The 21481-nt window shown below is 35.9% G+C and overlaps 1 protein-coding gene across 1 annotated transcript in view; it reads right to left on the reverse strand.

Moving 5' to 3' along the window:
- The window catches only part of ipo11 (importin 11), a 120338-nt gene that overhangs the window by 47328 nt on the left and 51529 nt on the right, over window positions 1–21481 (reverse strand). Inside the window, exons 16-21 of the mRNA XM_043247120.1 lie at window positions 21134–21260; window positions 9639–9672; window positions 9325–9365; window positions 9133–9249; window positions 6349–6462; window positions 2183–2298 (exon numbers count right to left, since the gene is read on the reverse strand). Of these exons, the coding sequence (XP_043103055.1) occupies window positions 2183–2298; window positions 6349–6462; window positions 9133–9249; window positions 9325–9365; window positions 9639–9672; window positions 21134–21260 (549 nt within the window). The remainder of the gene's footprint in view (window positions 1–2182; window positions 2299–6348; window positions 6463–9132; window positions 9250–9324; window positions 9366–9638; window positions 9673–21133; window positions 21261–21481) is intronic.

Genomic DNA, 21481 nt, shown 5'->3' on the forward strand with positions numbered 1-21481 from the left:
ATTTATATTATGGACAATCAAAGAGTTTTTTCATCCTATGATCAGGACTAGAATTCGGACAATATAGGTATATCCACATTGGTAGTTATAGTGATGTTGTAGGCATCAAAATTATGCCACCAGGTAACCTTCTTGCACAACTGTGAGCAGCAAGCTAGTATGAAGAGAGCTGACAGAAAGCTGGAAATTTGTCCTCTCCTTATGTTCACCACAGTGGCCAGCTGCAGAGTTGAAACCATGCCGTGAACAAAACAGCATAAGAGCTGGAGGAGGGTACATGCCACATTATTCTGTGCTGCCCTCACCATCGGCATTGCTGAGAGGCGTAGAGTGCAGAGGTGAAAAAGTCACATGAGTCACATTTGAATTTCGGAGCATTTCATGACAGATTTTTACACACTAAAGGAATCATCAACAATTCGAAGTTCGGAGTACCAAAAAAAAAAAAAAAGGCACTTCACTTAAGTGAAAGTAAAAAAAAATTGTGGCCGTCTGATAGATCTAAAAAATAGACCTTTTTTTGCCTCCAAAACATGATCTCATTTCATAATGTTCATGGACAATGTGGATTGTTGATCAGAATAAATATCGTATGAAGGGAGTCATACTGTTTTTATCCACTGCTTGTGTGTTTTGGACAGCATTAGTGCAATCAGATGTGAAAGATTAATTAGTCCAGTAATAAGGTGCTGTTTGCCAAATTGCAAAAGCTATTGTTTTAGCAAGGATTTAAAATGTTAATGTATGTCACGGTGTACAAAATATTTAGTCGACAGAACTGCAACTGATATAATATGCATTATAGCACAATACTACAACACTTGTGGAGATAATTTCGATCAAAAATCATAACTAGTGAAGTTTGAACAGTTTTTTTTTTTTTACCATAGCTGTGTCTCTTGTGTTGTATTGATCTATGGCAGCCCACTGATTGAGACTTTGACCCACTCAAAGTTTGACTTTTCATTTGACCCCTTTGGTGTAGAAACAAAATGGGCTCTCTTCTCATCCAGAGTTAATTGAATGTAGTCTTTTCAATCTCCACCAAATCGATCGCCCATTACTTTGAATTATATTGTTAGCTATTAGTATGTATTGGTATTTTTTATTTTACCATTCTTTCATATGTCAAAGGTAAGAGGCGAATCGCTTATTTAAGCATCAGTTTTGAAGATAAGAAAATAGTTTAAATAGATGAATTTTCCAATTCTAATAACTTATAATTCTAATAAACACCAAATGTTCGTTCATATGTAGCATGTGTATTACGCATATACAATATGTATTATGTTTTAATTTAAACCGTGATAATCATATAATATTTTAACTGTCAAAATTCCACTTAACTGAGCAACTTATGAAATATATAAAAATCTATCTAAACTACCAGTCACACGTTTTCGAACAATAACATTTTTAACGTTTTTTAAAGTAATCTTCTGCTCACCAAGCCAAGATAATTCTTTAAATAAAAAAAAAAATCCTATTGTTCAAAGCATTTTTACTGTGCTGTGGACAATGCTTATTTCACAGTCACAAAATACTAAAAATGCACAATGCTGAAAAAGTTTTTCAGTAATTTTAACAGCATTTGGTTTCAAAAACAATAAAATGGAGAACTAATTGTTGCAGAAGCTGTGGATAAGTTGTGACCTGTAAACACATATAAAAGGAACATGAGTGTGTGCTGCTTCTGCGGCATACGGCACTGCACAAATAGTTATAAATAGCTATAAATTAAGTACAATTAGTCAGTAAAGCAGGCAGCATGATAGCCAAAAAAATGCAAAAACAACACGAGTCATCCCAGTTTTTCTGAAAATCTTTGTACTATGAAAAAACGGATATGGACATTTGAAAAACTTTCTCACATCGAAAACGTCACAATATTGTAGATTTTCATTTTCTAATTTGGAAAGCTTATTGAAGACTATTAAAATGTATACTAACCTCAAAAAAAAAAAAAAAAAAAAACAGTTCAGAAAAGATATTCATGACGCTACAATTCTATTTGTCTACAAAACCCATTTCAAACATTAAAGCATAAACCTTTAAGCCTATTAAGTCAGTCAAGTATGCAAACATTTTTGACTGGAATTGTACAAAATAAGGCATAAGGACCTAGAGATTTAGGTTTTTCCTAGGTTAAACCTTTGGCTGAGATACACTCTTGGAGACTTACCACAGCTCCAGACCGTCTTCCAGCAGGTAAACATGAGGGGGCTGAGAAACATCTGTGCTGAGCTGGATAACAGGTAGGAGGAAGGGATACAGATTCTTGCTGTCCGCTCCCAGGCCCTGAACAACACAAAAACATTTCGACCCATCATCCCAGGATAAGGGAAAACTAATCACTCAACTTTTCAGAATAAAATTTAACAAACTTGGGCTTCTCTTCCAAATGCTTTAAAATCCCTGTACATTAAACAGTCCTACCAAAACAACAGGTTGTGCGATGAAGATGCAGGCAAAAAACATTTGTATTCAGATAAAAATGTGATAACAGGTTGTCAAGGGAAATTCAAGGGAATGCTGCCAAAATGAGTTTCATTCCATCTTAGAGTCAAGCACAAGAAACATCATTTTCCGACTGAATAACAGCAGGTGCAATATTGTGTCAGCATTCCATGTTCTCTGGTCCGGAAATCTCAGAAACACACCAGCGGCCATGTGTTTTCAGGGTTCATTCAAGGGCCCGGTCTTGAGAGCTGCTGTGCTCTCCCCTGTGTGAGATACGTCCACTCAGCCTCTGACTGATGAGGGCTCATCACAAAGACCACCGCAAAGGGCTCTTAAGTTCAGGGCATGACTGCCTTCGACAGCCCGCTGATTCCGAGCTGTCCATCAAAATCACAGATGGAGAGCTCTGGGGGCTTAGAGAGCGTAGAAATGCAGTATCCGTAGGATCCAGGTGAAGCTTTGTAACTGTCAATGGGCCAATGATGAAAAACAACAAACAAAATCCAAGGACACCCACTGTAGACATTAAGAGTCATAACTTAGCAAAACGACAATAGTAGATGTTTTACTATCTAGTTTGTATAAGAACCAAACTATAAATGCTGGACATTTAGGTCCAAAATTACGCATATTGAGAATCTGCTGAGATTCTGCCTGGAAAATCTGCATTTATTTTAAAGGGTAGTACAACAAACACGAATATAGTTTCAACTCATAAAATTCTATTATTATTTTAATATTATTATGAATCTTTTTTTTCACACCACTGTAATATGATTTTTGTGATTACGGAAAATGAGAATAAAAATTTGAAGAGGATGAGTCATAGAGTACCAATTATAATTTACACAATTATCAATCAATTAAATTAACTTTGCACCATAAATATATCTATGTCTTATTTACATTTTAGATGTAATAAATTATCCTTTTGTCAATCCATGAGTTAAAAAAAAAACCCATAACAAAACCCAAAAACACAGCATTTTTATTGTTTTTTTTATTCTAGTATATTGTCTAGTATATATACACTTTTACACTCACTTTTACACTTTTACACTCATATATACACTCTCAAATTTTCATTATTTATGACCTTAAAAATTAATATAACTAGAAGACTTTTTAAGGATTATTGGAAACCCTGACAGACAGATGTGTTGGTAAGGATTGGCCTGACAGACAGATGTGTTGGCAAGGCGGGTTTGGTAAGGAATTATAGATATAGGTATACTGTACCTCTCAAGTAGCAACAGTAGTTGGCTAAGCCTTATGTAAGGCATTTACTACATATATTTGGAGCCGGCCTCTAGCGGCCAATAGATGAATTGCATAATTTTGGATGGATATTTACTACTGATCACAGAACCAATTTAATTTTAAATAAATCATGCAGCCCTAGCCTGATGTATAAAGCACAACCACAAAGTAGTAGTTATGCACTATCTTGTTTACCAAACAGCAATTCCAACTGGCTCACAAAATCTACTAGTTTACCAAAAAATGTTCCCAAACAACACCTCTATCCATAAAAACGGCCAATTTTCCAAGCCACGGCATGTGCCAAAGCAATTTGGCTTCTGCAGGTCAACAAATCATATCCGAATGTGCAGTAAAGAGAGCATCCATTTTGAAGCATCTGCCAAAAATATGCTTTTGGGGATGGACCCATGATAGGGCCATTTAGGGATGATTGACTTTGAATGTTCACTGGTAATATTGTCTCTTCAGCATTCTATGCCAGGCTGGAGAGCAGCAGCTGTGATACCATATGGCTGGCAGAGGAGGCCACAGAAAACACAAACAAACGCAAGGTTAATAGCAAACTGTTGATGGCGGGTGGTAAGATATGCACACAATAGATGGTTTCCTGAAGGACTGCTGGCATTTTAATATGCAAATCTAAGGACTTGAGCAAAAATAAATAAATAAAAATAACGAGAGCTGGTCAACTAAGCTGGCACAAGTGGCGGATCTTAGGAAGTATGCAAATTTAAGCCAAGCCTAGGGCGATCTTTCAGACTGACTCATGTGCCTGTGATTTGCAAGAACTGAAGAAGCTGTAATGAAGGGTTTTTAACGTGAGCGAGAAATGTTAATATGCAAGATGTTGTTACTGAAGCACAGAGAACTTTCAAAGACAAAGCTGATGACTATTCAATAACTCTCCTCAAAGGAATCTTTATGAAATGAACTTAAAAATTAACATTAACTCCGATCCACACAAGTATAACTGACCATTAGTACTTAGAAGAGTTAAAAGGCTAATTCCAAGAAACATCCAAAAAATAACTCAGGCAAACGATCTTGATATGTGACCTGTTCTGGCAAAATGAGTCACAAGCTAATTTTTAACATTTAGAAATGTTATATTCTCCATTAAAACATCTTCAGAATGATTTATGATCTGTTGGAATCAGACAAAAATTACTGAGCACACTTTTTTCTCTCTCTCGATAGAGTCAGCAAAGTACATTTGCTGAAAAACTGATTTAAAGTTTTCTTAAAGGTTCCAAAGCAAAATCACAATTTGTTTTCTTAATAATCATTGTAACTTTGACAATATAGCTATTTAATAAGTAAAAACCAATGCAAAAAAAGCATAGGCCTGTCGTGTATTACTTTTTTTTCATTTTACATCAAAACATAGGCATTTATGTAAGAAAAACAAAATGTAAATAGTAAAAATCACGTAAGTGTGTTTAAAGAATTTTAATACGACATACTGTAATGGTCATAAGAAACATATTTAATATAAATGTTACACATCTAATGTTTTTCCCCAAGTTCCCCAAACATTCACTTAATATAAGTGATTATGTTTGCATGAATACTTATGCATTTAAAATGAATGCATTTCGACTAATTTTGCCAGCTTGGATCACATATGCTTAATTATTCAAATAGAATTTAAATTATTCTCTAATGATTGTTAGTAATAATGCAACAATTAAAATGTCATTACTGAAATTCTCATTTTTACATCAATATTCAGACCTTTAAAAATATTCTAACAATATTTGCAAGAATGCGCCCACACTTCATGACTAGGAGTCAAAAGTTGCAATATTTCATTTTAGTATATATAGTGTATATATTATAAATCTCATATAAGAAGCATTTGGCTGAGTTCCACTGCAGTGAAGATCTTCACGGTAGCCTTACTACAGTGATTACCACTTAAGGCAGTGCGGCAGAATATTAATAACTATGACTGGGGCTGTCATATGTATAACATCATAGTGAGAACGCTGTTATCATAAACCACTGTGAATTAATTTTTTTTTTTTTTTGGCCAGATTGGTCAAATGTGTGAAAATGGTAGTTCCAGCATCTGCAGAGTGTTGCTCGGTGGAGTTCTCGGTGGAGTTCTCGGTTAAACCAAGCTCAAGATATCCAGCTACCGCAGCCTTGGGATGGTTTAAATGTGAGTGTCACTCATCTCCTCAGGGGCCAGAGTGACACAGAAACTGCTCCTGACTCATGGAGCAAAAAAAAAAAAAGACAGGATGAAATGAGCAGCTTGCGGGATCCCATGTGGAGGAAGATGGAGAAGCACTGTGGCAATTTTCAAATGCACCCATCAATAACAAGCCCCTGTCCGCATGTGTGTTCATACTCTCACAGCAGGAAGGGATGAAGTGTATCGTACAAAAATAAAGGTCTTCTGCAAGTATCAGAAAACCTGAGAAGTGCTCAGCAGGGCTGGAGGGCATTTGTTCATATTCACAGACGACGACGGTGAAAATAAGGCCCCCCCATCGGTGAAGGTACGTGCATCACGTTCAAGTGAGCACTTGAAACACAGACAGAATGCTAAACACCCGACTCGACCGTTTCAAAGGCTCGTTATCTGTTTCATTCTCGGGCCCCGTGGGTATGCAGTACCTGTACGAGATGGATGAGGGTGGTGAGGATGGCACAGCGGAGCATGTTGTGTTCTTCAGACTGCTTCCAAAGAAGAGGAAGGTACTGAACCAAGCAGCCCACGTACGGTCGAATCTAGAAGAGAGAGGAGGGAGCAATGAGTCGCAATCGCAAAGGAGCGCACCAAAAAAAAATGAGTGTTTGTGTGAATTTGAATGTTTCAGATTAATAAAAAAAGAGGAAAAATCCAAAAACAGGTCAATAAATTATGAATGAAATTAAACGCATTTATAAAGAAATGCATTAAAAATAAATGAAAAAAAGATATCTAATAAAAACTAGTATAACAAGCAGTCGTTTTATCATCAACATCACTATATTATTTTTAGATTAGTTTTTTTTGAACTTCATGTTCAACCCGTTTATACAGGCTGATCAAATTATGCTTAAATAATAAAAGCATATATTATTATGATTATAATCCTGTTTTTCTTTGAATGGACCCAAAATGTCAATACATCATTTACAAAAATGTAACTTTTTCTTAAGAAGCAGTCACTACACGAAAAACAAACAACAACAATACCACTGACAAAACTCTTACATACCTCTCTATACAGAATCTTTCAATTAAATCGTAATCTTTTTTTTCTCTCTGAGATCTTTTCTTCAGTCTTAAGCAGGTTGCAGGTTTTTATTTTTATGCTGCTCGTGCGTTATTCTGCCCTGCGATTTGGTACCTGATTTAATGAACAATATTCCATGAATTATTCCAATGGATTAAATTTGGAATCTCTGTCTGAATCCTCCCTCACATTTCTTACCCCGTCTATTTTGCAGTGGTGCATTAAAACTTTTCTTATTAGCATCCTTTACTGCTTTTCCAGCAGAGAAAAAAAGTGAAATTCAGAACAATGCCATCAAAATATATCTTATTTACATACAAATGTAAAACTCATCATTGCTTCCAGTCTTGACTTCGTAACGATACTTCACATGTAAATTTCTAACGTAACCTAACACTTTTTTCATTGCAATTAAATGCAGTAGTTTAGTAAAAAAAATAGTAAACACTGTGTTTTTTTCCTGTCAAGCTCCTAGCATGTTGGTGCTTTATCAGCATTTTCTTCAGCTCAGAGGAAAACGAGTTTAAAGACACCACAAGCGTTCTGTCAACGTGCACCAACCCACTGGTGACAGCATTCGGTATCTTTTAAAAAAAGAACCATGTCTAAATTAACTGCTAAATATTTTGCAAATGAATCGGATTACACTGCCAATTTGAACCTTTACATTTAATTTTAATCCCTGAATGCCTTTTTTCCCTGCTATGCCTTTAAGACAAAACAACATCCCACGTGAAATGAGCAATATTAACTGCAACTTTATTTCTCACAATTACGACTTCAGATATTGCAACTAGGAGAAATAAAAATGCAATTGGCTATTTTTTAAACTCTGGGCTGTAACGGCTTCAACAGATTTGAATTGTTATTATTTCTTGTAATTGTGATTTTATATCTCACAGCGTGACTTTCTCTATTAGGCAGAAACAGGCAGAAAAATGCTTCCCTCAATCTAAGACTACATTTATAAGGGATCATATTCACATTCCTAATGCTAAGCTCCTTCAAATGAAAACGCAGAGCTTCAGCTACACAAAGACAGGAACAATTCAACAATCTGTGATTTCTGACATAATCATACAGTAGGCATGTTTTTAACTAATAGACATCACTGAAGTGGATGACAATGTCAACGTAATAGTTGATACATTCAGAATAACACATCTTTGCAGCTTAGATTCAATAAATGGTATTTTTAAAGGAAGCTACAAACTCTAAAAGTTAGAGTTCCAAAAGATCAAGAACAGTATGAATCCTCATGATACAGTAAAATATTACTAGAACTCTAAATATGTTAGCAAACCAAAAGAGATTACAAATATCTCCCAAAGATTTTAATAGATTATCAGAGTCTTGTACCTAGACCAATCCGCACCTTTTAAAACGGGCCAGCTAGTTGAGATTTCACACCATGATTGACATAAGCTTTAACAAAAGGTGAAAAGAGCTAAGCTCTGGCAAGAAGAACTTATGACAAAGCAGTTAAAGATCAAGGAGAGTGTGATGGGAAAGCCATTATTTCACAAGTAGCGAAAAAGTTAAAAAACTGAAATGTCAAAAAAGATTTGTCAAAAGATACGTTTCTGAGCTCATAATGACAAAAAAAAGAGAATAAATTTCCTCCTAAGGTGGCACGGCACATTTGCATAAACCAAAAAAAGGATGGACATGCCGCATGAAAACACTTTCATATTTAATACTGGTCATTTGACTAATCTTTAAGCTGAATATACGCTCCTACGGGGAAATACAGAGAAGCACTAAATCATTCGATAGGGCATTAAATATCTCCAGTGCTACACAAAGATGACACGGAAGGTTACATCTAAAAGCTTTCAACGTACCCACGGTATGACCGCCTGTAATTTATGCATGTTTGACTGAACGAAGCTTAAATCACGAGCTTTGCATTCTAACATGACTAAAATAAAATGTCATTCATCAAATGGCTTAGAGTCAAGGCTCATGCAATAGCTAAAGGTTATTTTCAAAGCAGGTTGTGGCCTTGTCCTCAGTCGGCATGGTCTGGTAATGACATGGCATCAATATGTGTCTTTCGGTGTGCAAAAACAACAAATAGTGGCCTGAGGAATATCTAGAATGGCAACAGATTTTTTGAGAACGAACCCCGTGCATTCGGATGACTTCTTTTGACCTCTCTGAAGGGGTTGAAGCTCACCTGGATGCTGACTCTCTCGATGACGCAGGAAATAACGTGGAGAACTTGCATTTTGGTGTCGCATTCGTTGACCTGTTGCAACAGCTGGAACAACAGGCCGAATATGGACTCCAAGTACTGAAAAGGAATAAAAGAGATGCTAATGAAGACCTTTAACTCGACAGATTGAATGCAATGATGTCACAATCTTACCGGTAAGAACTGCTCGGTTCTGAACTCGAAGTCATCCACGGGTAAGGTTGAGTTAAGTGCAATGACTGCAGGTGAGAAGCAATGACCTCTTAAATACACATGATTATCTGACACGCAGATGAATGAGGATGAGAGTAATTAAAGTAATCATACGACGCCATCCAAACAAGTGGGAGTTGTTGAATGGTTATGGGTTAATAGGCAAACTAATTACAAGAGCGCTTAAATGCATCCAATTAAAGCTGACAAATGACCGGCCTGGCGTTAAGTCTGTAAACTACAGCAGGCTTAGCATCACTCAGAGGAAAGGATATCCAGCTTTAGAGTTGTGGCTGTTTCAATGCGAACCTGAAACAGAGGAAAATTGCATTATTATACAAAAATTAATAAAGCATGATCTGGGCTGTGAAGTATGAAATTTTACTGCTGCGGTGTGTCGCTTCTACTCCACCAGTGACACCAAATGAAATGGAAATAATGATTCTGAATAATTATATTCCTAAGATATTCTCGGTAATTCATTATTACTGATTTATTTATTTTTTTATCATTTTGTGTCAAGTACAGTTATATTAATTAACATTTCCACAATAGTTCCTTCACACCAGGATTACTAATTTCCAACTAATGTCAAATCTATTTCAAATGTTATTACTAATGTTATGTCAAATATTATTACTAGACATTTTTCATTAAATAGCTGATTAAAGCTGACATAACTAGAAGGATTTTTGTAATCAGATTTGCATAACCGAAAATCAGTTACTTTGTTTCATTGACTGTAGAAACCCAAGTGCTGTTTTTTCTTTTTTAAATAAATTAATCAATACTTTCTCACAGAAATAATTTGAATGAATTGATCAATAAGTAACACATTTATAATGTTACAATAAATATCCATTTCAAATAAATGCTAATTTAAAAAAATATCAATATTTCCATAAAAAATATTAAGCAGCACAACTGATTTAAACACTGATAAGAAGAAATGCTGTAAATTAGCATATTAGAATAATATCTGGAGGATCATGTGACACTGAATGCTGAAGAAATGGCAAAAACAAATGTTAAAACAAAAAATAAAAGCAATTACACAATATTGCTGTTTTTAGGTTACACTTTATGTTAAGGTGTACTTGTTAGAGATTAATTATACATTTAAATCCTAGGTTAAATGAATTACTACATGTAGTTAATATATGGTTATCATAGTTACTTGCATTTAACTACTAACTAATTTATTGTTAGTATAATAGTACATGTAACAAGCACGCTGTAAAATATGTAAAACCAATTTACTGTATTTGTCTTTTAATTGATCAAATAAACGAAGCTTCAAAAATAAATTAGCTACATTTTTTAACGGTGGTATGCCCAAGACCCCAACCATTGTTTTCGTCCCATCCCTATCCTTCACCATTCGCTCAAACGGGCTTCTCCAGAGTACACTGCAGCACCCTTCAAGGAAGTCTGCATACAGGTGGCTCACTCAGAGCTTTCTCGGCACACTAAACTGGGCTAGGCAAAACTATTTTCCACGCTTCACCTCCAAAGAACTCTTTTAAAGGACAGCCATTAATTTCACCTTAAATCAGTGAGGTACATGTTGACAAGAGACCTCTAAGCCTACTCAAGTTTCCTCCGCATATAAATCTTGAGAGTTAGCCTGTAACCAAAACAAAATTAACATCATTAAAAGGTCGTGCCGGTATGGGATAACGGAGGAGCCTGAGGGTGTTAGCAAGATCGCATAAAGAGTACGACTCAAGCAGGTGGCTAATGACAGACCCCGCCACCCTCTCACAATGATCTATTACACGGGCTGATGGGACAGCATGCTGCGCTCCACAAACAGGTTTATAACGAGCTATAGCAGGAGATGATGAAATTTCCCCAACACATCAAACTTAATGATCAAGCAATTTTCTGAGTAATAGCCAAGAGCCTAGAGCAATGCATTTATTAAGTAGTTAACTGACAAAGACCCAAGCTGACAACAAAGACATTTTGGTTTGATTCATCTTTGGATAGCGCTTTCATTTAAAGTCTGTTTACAGCTGGCAGCTGCTTTGTTGCATCACCAATGGTCGCTGTCGTTCATGTTAATAGAAATGCTGGAAACTCTCAATTTTGATTACTTTGCTGTTGTATATTCTAAAGAAATATCAATATGCGATACGCAATACAATACTGGTATCGATATTAAACATTTTACATTTATTGGTACTGGATATTTAACATTATAATAAGGTGACTTTAGGGTTAGGAGATATGGGGTTAGGGTATTATTTAATACTTTAGTTAATATGAACTAACTATGAGAAATATTTTTAACAGTATGCTTTGTTAATGTTAAATACATAATCTGTGCTGCCAATTGATTAATCACAACTAACTGCATCCACAATAAAAGTTTTTGTTTACATATTATGTGTGTGTGTACTGTGTGTATTATATATATATATATATATATATATATATATATATACACACACACACACACACACACATATATATACTGTGTATATATATATATATATATATATATATATATATATATATATATATATATATATACACATACACACACACATATACACGTAACATTTCACTGATAAATTCCTTTTATGTTTATTCTTTATAGCAAATTTATATTATTTTGTGGTCATGTATTGCTCACACATTTTAAATATGCGTGTAAATATGTGTATTTATACAAATCAATGTAGAATTTTAATAATATACATTGGTAACCTTCTGCAAGAAATTGCTAAAACGCATCTCTTTCATCTTTATTTGAGTCTCTATTCTGATTCTATTTTATGACTTGACCCTCTACAACCTGCACTCTCTATTCGTTTCATAACTGCATCTTTTCTTGAAAAAAAAGGCCTCCAACCCTAGCTTAATTCCATCTCTGTTCTACTTACTTTCTTTTATTTAGCATAACTACAGGAAGCTAACCCTAAACCAAACCCTAACTTTATAAGAAGCACACCCTGTGAGCAAATACTACTCAGTACATCATTTATTAACTACACTGTAACAGGAGTCCCATAAGTCTCTAGGGAGCTGCAGCTGTACTTTTAGAAGACTTAGGAACAGCGCCGCACAGGTGCTACAGTTCACACTTCATTTTCTCTCCTATTTAGGCACCAAATTAGACACACAAAACCTGCTATTTTCTAAGCACTTTCATTGCTAAATGACAGGTTGTAAAGCATGTAACTACCAGAAACAATATGTCAGCTGGGAAAAAAAGCAAAAAAATTAAAAAATACAACATGTAGACCGTTACCGAATTCAATCCATCTTCATTGAAATGGGTTTAAGAGGGCTTACATATTCTACAGAGAAATAAAAGCAGAGATAAGCAGGGCCGCCTTCTTTTTCAGAGGCATCTGCAGCATAAAACATCAAACACCGGCTGAAAATAAAGCACTCCGCTCCCTGCCAGGGTACAGAGCGCCCACCCAGCAGATATGAGAGAATTATGAGCGAGGAGGTGGGACTCTGGGACAGTAACTCTTTTAAGGCGGTATACGCCTGCCTGAGGATGCCGGCCGGGTCCACAAGCTACCTGGCCAACCAGAGCTGTCCATCAACATGGGTCCGCTCACCCGAAGGTTCTGGCTGCATCACTGTTATCGGTCTCTGCTCAGCTTGCCTCCGTTATGGATATGAGCGTCTAATCCCGCTTTCTTCTGCTCGTCTGAATGGAGAAGCTGGTGAATAATAGCTATTAGTCTCCACAAGCAATCGCAGAAGACACAGCTGCCGCAGTAATTCCCCCACAAGACTTCCCACGCAAACACCGATCCACGGGTCGTGCATTTTTCACGGTTATTTGTTTTAGCTATAGTTTTCGTGCTTTGAAGAAAACGCTGTATCAATGCAGTCAATATCTGACATGTTATTTTTATACGTTTTAAAAATGGCTTAAAAAGGTGCAAATAATGCCACAAATAAAACGTTTACCGAATGCACATGAAATAATAAAATACGGTCTTTAAAAATAAAACACTTCATGAATCCGTAACGCTTTACAGACAATTACATTTTCTATTAACATGTCACAATTACCAACAAAGCTCTTCAATGATATTGATATTATGTTGTGGAATGCTAAAGTTCATTTTTTATTCTGTATTTTTTATACATATCCACTTCAAATGTTGACTACTGTCTGTCTGTCTGTCTGTCTGTCCAAATGTTGACTACCGTACAATATATGTGTGCATGTGATATTTACATTAATATAATATTTGCACCATATTGCTTACAGTATATTATCACAGTTGTTAAAATGCATTTTCATAGTTAAAAAAATTTTAATTTCCTGTTTAGCAGCTCAAACATATCTTTTCATTTTTTCCCCTTCTAAACATTTTTAACAACTCAAATCATAATTTTGTTCTCTTCATAACCTTTATATTTCTAATTGTCATTATTGCAGACAAAATCATGAACCTAATTTTCAGTCAGCAAGCTTGTTGGTGATACAAGCGTTACAACATCTCTAATAACTGATGATACAAAACAAAAACATTGACATGGATAATCAGACATGGAAACGATAAAGAGAAGGTAGTGTTTCTCCAGAGCAATTGAGGGCTGCTGGGCGAGTGTACAGTATCTGCAAATACAAGTTGTATATATGTATGAGGCTGTGTGCATATGAAAGCGATTAGTCTATTCTTTTCAAGCTGACAAACCATGAAATAGAAGTAGCCCGATCTCATTTCCTTTGCATAATAGAGTTCGGGCAACGTTGAAACATGTGAGATAAATGATCTACTGCTGTGTTGAAAGCTCCTGGAGGCACGAGAGCTCCTCTATCTCCAACTCTGGTGAGGTCCCTCATTTTTTAGCTGGCCAAACGCTGCACATTTTTCCGCATACACCTAACCATCCAGTGCTACTGACTAGCTGTTTTGTTGGGCCTAGGATGGAGCTCAATAATTAAAAGACCAAAGCTGACATCCATCCTGAGAAAAGTCACTGAATAAATGAATATAATGAAGTATATAATAGCAAAAAAGACCTTTCCCCCCTACATGTTTCAAGTCTGCAACAAAAAGCTTCAGGTTTAAAGTGTAATGTAGTTTTTAATTTAAAAAAATAATAAAATAAATAAAAATTATCGACTCAAATCAAAAGCAAGACAGAATTTATTCTCAGCATTTAAATTTTTTTTTTCCTTGAAACACCACGGCTTTTTTTCTAAATTATTTAACTGATTTAAATTAATTTAATGAACATTTTATAAACATTTTACTCCTGCTCTTGTTCTTGTTCTTGTCCTCCTGTTCTTTTTTCCTTTTTTGATCGTAATCCTCTTTCATACATTTGCATCATTTTAACAACATATAGCTTACATATCTGACCATTATGGATCGGTGATTAACTAGAATATCTTGGATTTATTCAGTATAGGATACAAATAAAATGTTCCTGGTAAACACATACTGACAAACAGATATGACTTTAATTGGTTGTTAAAAAAATTCGCAGCTCACGCAAAGTAGGAACCTCTCACACTGAAATAAAAAAAAAAAACACAGACCACAACATGTCATTATTTAAATGGTGGTTGACTGGCCTATAATGAATTTCTAGTCTCATGGAGCTTTAACTGAACCCAGGAAATGACCAATGGGTGGTTTTATAAGCAGAAGGGTAAAATCTCCAGAGTTTTTGATATGTTACAGGCGTGTAAGAGTAGTTCGTCTTTGCCTGGAGCCTCCGAGCCCTGCGGCAATTGTCAAGACTACTCACACCGCACATCTGCACACTGACATGACAGCACCTCTCGAGCGCTGACGGCTCACCTCGCTCATAGACAAACCAGTGTTCGCGGAAAACTATGAATGTAGAATCCGCTAATTTGCAGAAAGTAAAGTCTGTTCGGTAGCAATCTGCTTGCTGGGTCAATTAACTAAATGTTAACTTGCTAAAAAGTGTTTTGGCTATATTTGCAGACGAAAACTTACATTTAAATGACTGGTTCACCCAAAAATAAAAATTCCATACGGTGTTCTTACATGCAATTAGCTGGGAGTGACTCATAACACAATAACACTAAACATTTCTGCATGCGCTCACATCATTTCAGACATTTTTGTGGATCAATCAGTTCACCGGAGTTGTAAAGAGATGCTAAACAGATAAAACAAAACAAAAAAGAAATGTAAATAATGTCATTTTACTACAGTAAATTTATATAGTAAAATATATATTTGTATTATGAAATATTTATTTTCATTTACTTTCTTTTACAGTGTAGTTTAATTTATTACTGTCTTGGAGATATTGTATAAATAATTTTTTTTTTACTTTATTTTTCTTTCTGATAACGTCAAAGACTAACGTCAAAGGGCTCTTAGTTCTTCCCAAAGTACACCAGATTGATGCATTTTTAAGTTCAAAACTGCTAAATTGCACAGCATGGCAATATCTTCTTTTGTTTTCCCCAGAAGACAGTCATACATGTCTGGAATGACATGAGGGTCAATAAGTAACAACAACAGAAATTTCATGTTCGAGTGTACTGTCCCTTTAATGCTACACCATAAAATTGCTGCACCCAAAGTAAGGAGCCTAAATTGAACCAAAATCTCAAGAGACCCCCCCCTGTAGCAAATAAGCCCCGGTAGGCTGATGAAATGCTATAAACGCCTCGGGTTTTACATCCATATTGCTTTGTCGCCATTTGAGACTCACTCCTGAGACGCGACAGAATTTCAATGCGTGACACGTATGCGATGAAATGTGAAATACATTAAATGAATATCTTATCGGCCCTCCCAGTTTGTTCCGTTTCCCATCGTTCAATAATATTTGCTCGCGGTTCCCTCTCTGGATGGGTCAGCTGAGTGAAACGGAGCAGGGTTTTTTACTCGGTTTGATAAGTTAATATTAAACATGTAAACTTTATTTGGATTCCCTGTCACACGTACCTAGCAGCTGCACAGCTGAAGGAGAGTTAATAGTGTTTGGTAAGCCCGTGGTTTGCCTCGTTCCAGCGGTCTCTGACTTCAATTTTCTGTGGCACGCACGTAAATACATACACAAACACCCGAGCGAGTGTGCTTGGCGGGGAGCTCTCAGACATTTGAACAGCATGCTAATGGTCTGTCATCTCCGCAACTTAAATATTTAAACTGGATCTGCTGAGTCTGTGGAGCCTGCAGGGGCGATATGACATGAGAGAGTGGGCCGCACATCGGCACTGGTGCTTAAACTACACCGGCTTCCATAAATACAATGAACAGATCAATGAATAAATAAGTACATAGTAGGGTCGGCCAGTATGCCGGCGTAAACAGCTTGATGCCAGAAAAATCCACATGGACTATGAATGGACTGAACTGTGTTACACTATTCGCATGCTATTTGAGAGAAACACGGAATATGAAACCAAAGAGTGGGACGCGTCCAAAATAAGTAAAGAAAATAAGATATGTATTAGTATAAGATGCTTGCACAATTTAAAACAAAAGTTCTACACATTATCTGATTTAATGGACACTGGAGTCTACACTACCTAGTTTAATAACCTAGTAATAATTTAAAAGTGCAATTTTAATTTACTAGTCATTTATTTGTCATTTAAGAAACTGTGTAAATACATAAATTAGGAAAATAAATTTTTTAATTAAATTTTTTGAATAAATAGCTACATTGATGGTATAACAATATTACAGTTTAACTTTAATTTGAATGTTTTTCTTTAAATATTTTAATCATTTAAGAGAATTTTGTGTAAAAACTGAAAGTAATATCATTTCTTATTCATTTTCATTCATAATTTCTATGCATTTTGGTTACAATTTCTAAAAATAAATATAGTGTGAATTATCCAGTTAGCTTGGTATAAAACTATGCATACCACAATGCAAGACTGATCATACTGCCCGCCCCTAGGACATAGTTATCTTCATGCTAAGTGCTGCACAGTAATAACCTTCTCCACCAGGACTACGAGGACAGAGGTGCACGCTGTTCCGTAATCAATGCCTTAAATGTAAATGTAATCAAGCCGGGAATGGACAACAGGTAGGAGTTAAACCTAGATAAAATGCTTGGATGATTTCATGCTGCTGTCCCCATTTTAGAACGCGGTTTTTCGTAGCGAGCGACAGCAATCAAAATTCCAATCAGGTTGAAGGAAATGAAAATGATTTGTGGATCGTCCTTCGCCTTAAACGTTCGAAGAAATCCCAAAAACACTTCTGTGATAATTTCCCTCTCTCTCCATCACCGGATGAACGTTTCCACTCCTCTCCCAGCTGATAAAGCCCTCATTCCATTTTCAGACTCCGATAATACCAACAAGAAAGCATTCTCGCCCACATCTGTCTGCATCCCAATAGCTATTGCTGACATCCAAGAGGCAAATAAATATATATTCTTACCGCATTTAGGTAAAAAAAAAAACATTAAAGATGTGCAAAACTAGATGTTTTCAAGCAGTTCCAGACACATGTTAGACGTCTGTTGAACATATATGCCAACACAAACATATTAACTGAAGGAGATTCAACAAATAAACAATAAACAGCTACTGATATTTAGCCCATCGGTCTCCACAAAAGAAAGATTGTGCAAAATGAAGGGGACATCTGAGATCAGACAATTTCAATTGTCTTGAAATTTATTGTTGAATGCAAAGAATGTGTCACAACTGCTCTGCAATGATGAGTACAGAAGCTGTGCTGTAAAGGTAAAGACTTTAAAGCGCTCTCAGACAGGGTTTTACCATGCTGACAGTCTCTGTTAGCACGTCAATATCATCGTGGATGAATTCCCTTGAGAAATTTCGAAATTAACCCCCCTTCAAGAGCCACCTCCAAAACAAAAATTAGATAAGCTACGAAGACTAAAAAATTTAAGGCATAACTGCACAGGCTTGACGCTGCCAGTCAATTCTGTCAATGCGTTTAACAGCATGAACCTGAATATCAAAAGGGAAAAGGAAAAATTGAACAGCAAACGAATACAAGACTGCACCCTGGGTAAAGCGTAGAACAGCAATTGTCAAAAACCATAAAGGATTCTCACGGTGCACATGAAATTGATTTTGAACTAAATGTGGCTAAGCTGCAGACTGGAGGGTGCGTTTGGTCACTGGCAGTCGTATTAGTGATTACCCGCTGGTGCTGCTGATTAATGGCGCTGTTCATAAGTTGGCATCTAATGATGGTCTCTCATTATTTACAGAGACACAATGCGGCTAATCAGAGTCCTCACGCGTTTCTAATTGGGCAAGACAATATTGATTTGAACCAATGGGCGATTTGTCAAGACTTTCAATGCTAAGAAAACAAGTCAATAATTGGTAATGCTCATTGGAAATTCATGTCTTCTCTCCTGTATAACATCACATCGGAGTAATTACCATTATCTAAAAACCGACTAACTAAAATCTTTAAAAAAAAAAATCTTTAAAATATATCTGAATATTATTAACATTATATTAATATTATTAGCTTTCATTAGATAAAATAAAGCTAATATAAAATATACATTTTGGAATAAAAGAACAGAAATGCTGAAATTTAGATGATCTGATCTCAGATCAAATTCAGCAATTTTCTCATCATCCATATGCCTTGGACATCCTGTAACACAATTCAAAATTGTTCATGGTTTGCACCGGCCTACACTCTAAAGTAGCGATTCTCAATCCCAGTCCTTGCGGCCCGCCGCTCTGCACATTTAGTGTCTCTCTTTATTAATGCACCTGATTTAGATAATCAGCTCGTTAGAAGAGCGCTCCGAGCATGAACTGTGTTTCAATCGGCATGGCCCCTACGCAGTGCTCATTGCTCCCTAAACCCTGAGCAGGGGAAATCAGTTGAAGTTTACTTCACTTCGGGAACGTTCAGTCACGATTACACTTTAAATTACGTCTCGCACTCTTCAATGCACTTTGAATGGAGCATATAAGCTCACTTCGAACTGAAATCAGGGGCAAAGCTGATCGCTGGCCTTTTTCAGTTAATTTCACAATAAATTAACAGTTAATTTTTATGTGTAAAAAAACACTGTTGTAACAGTTATGGTCTGCTATTTAAAATTAACTGGTGGCAACGTTAGTGCAAGTTAATAGTGCTCCTAATTGTGGCTAATATGTAACATATTAGCTCCGTATGTTTGAACTATAGGGTGTTCAAGTGTGAAAAACCATGATTTACACCTTTTAATGGCCGAAGGGGTTTATTTTAAATTATTTAACTTTAGCGTTACACTGTTTCCATCACTCCAATGCTTTTCATTTCAATCCCTCATGTTGGCATATTATGAATAATAATCCACGAACATGAGTGCATTTTTTGCACAACATCGGTTGGAAATCAAATAGTTGTTTTTACAACTATCTGTAAGAACCTGACGTGGTGATCTGCCTGGACATTCTGCGCTAATCTACAGTAAACGTGAACATGAGCGATAGTGTGCCCGTTAAAAGCTGTAGATAAGATTAAACGCCAAATGAGGGTGCACTTGGAGAAAAATTTTAACTTAAAGGTACGTATAATGAAGCATTCAAGGCATTTGGCTACTTCTTGTTTTATGCAATAGTGAGATTAATTGTTTATTCCTGTGTTTTTCTTCATGGTCATCAGGTACTTGCCCTTTTACTGTAAATTAAAGGATTCATTCTGCCAAAAACTAAAATAACCTCATATTTTACTTACTCCAAAGTCATCCGAGGTGTGGATGACTTTCTTCTTTCAGACGAATACAATCAGAGTTTTTTTTAAAAAATGTATCCTGGCTCTTCCAAGCTTGGTAATGCTGGTGTATAGCGGCCATTATTTTGAAGCTCCGTAAATTGGATATATATATATATATATATATATGTATATATGTATATATAGGTACTGCAACGTAAAACTAAACTGTACGCCTTCGGGGGGTTATCACATATCCTCTGAAAATATTGATGGTTTTTTTGTAACAAAAATATTTCTAGCTTCATAATTATAGCGTAAATAACTTACAGAGCGTGAGAAAAAATAAATTGCATCATACATCAAGTCATAGGTCAGCCAAGAATCCGGAACTCAGATGGAATATCATGAGTCAGCTATTCACGTTATAATTTTAAAACTAGAATAATTTTTGTTACAAAAACCCATTGATAGGCCACTGGATAAGAAGTCATGTGTTATCTTAAGTTGGAGAAATCGGGCATACATGAGGGTCTATTGGGATGTTTAATAATATTTGGCAGCCTTTTTTAACACTTGTGGAGGAAATGGATACACACAACATGACAATGTAAAAGAAAGGGAACTTGCTTTATTTTATTCTTTATGGATGTTTGATTATATATATTGTCTTTAGATATGGTATTCTGGGAAGGGGAGGTTAGTTTTTTTAACACTAAACATACTACTTATTCTTATAATAAAGACAAAAGGTAGAAAAATGTGCTTGTTACTCTTTTCAAGCAATCACAACAATCACCGAAAGCTTGAAAAAGAATGATAAGTGTATGATAAATGTAGTCACAGCGTGTCATTCAGACCATTTTTATGAACTGGGCCGATTGATTCTTCAACTGAATAGAATGAATGCTTCATGGACCAGACTTTGCTACCTCCCTAGTGAACTTGGCAAGGACAGTTAGAGCAGGAGTAACATAATTTTGTACGTTTTATTATACTTTTGACACAGTTTTTAAATTAACTGCAACTGCACAAAAAAGCAAGCCCAGCTGATTTGGAGTAAATGATTACAGAGTACTGGTGTTTTGGCTATCCTTTTAAGAAACCTGCACATCCTATTAAGCCTTACTTACCACAAGGTCAGGGTCCTGCATGAGACTGAGGATGACTTCATATAGCAGGGGCCGCAGATCTGGCTTGAACTTCACTGAGATCCACTGTCCAATCAGCCAGATCACCCGCCTTCTGATCAACTTGTATCTAAAACAAAAAAAAAACAAAATATGCCAAATCAGCATTTCTGTGCATTGTCCTGTTAATAGTTTAAAAATTCTTCCAAAAGCTTATTTTATCTAAATAGGACTTGCAGATGTAAGACAATATAGAAATGATGTCCGCAAATGATCTTTTACTCTTTGAATCTTGTATTCAGCACACCTATAATGTTTCTAATTGCAATGAATACTGCACAACTTAAAGAT

The sequence above is a fragment of the Puntigrus tetrazona genome, chromosome 8 (assembly GCF_018831695.1).
Source record: "Puntigrus tetrazona isolate hp1 chromosome 8, ASM1883169v1, whole genome shotgun sequence".
Lineage (NCBI taxonomy): Eukaryota > Metazoa > Chordata > Actinopteri > Cypriniformes > Cyprinidae > Puntigrus > Puntigrus tetrazona.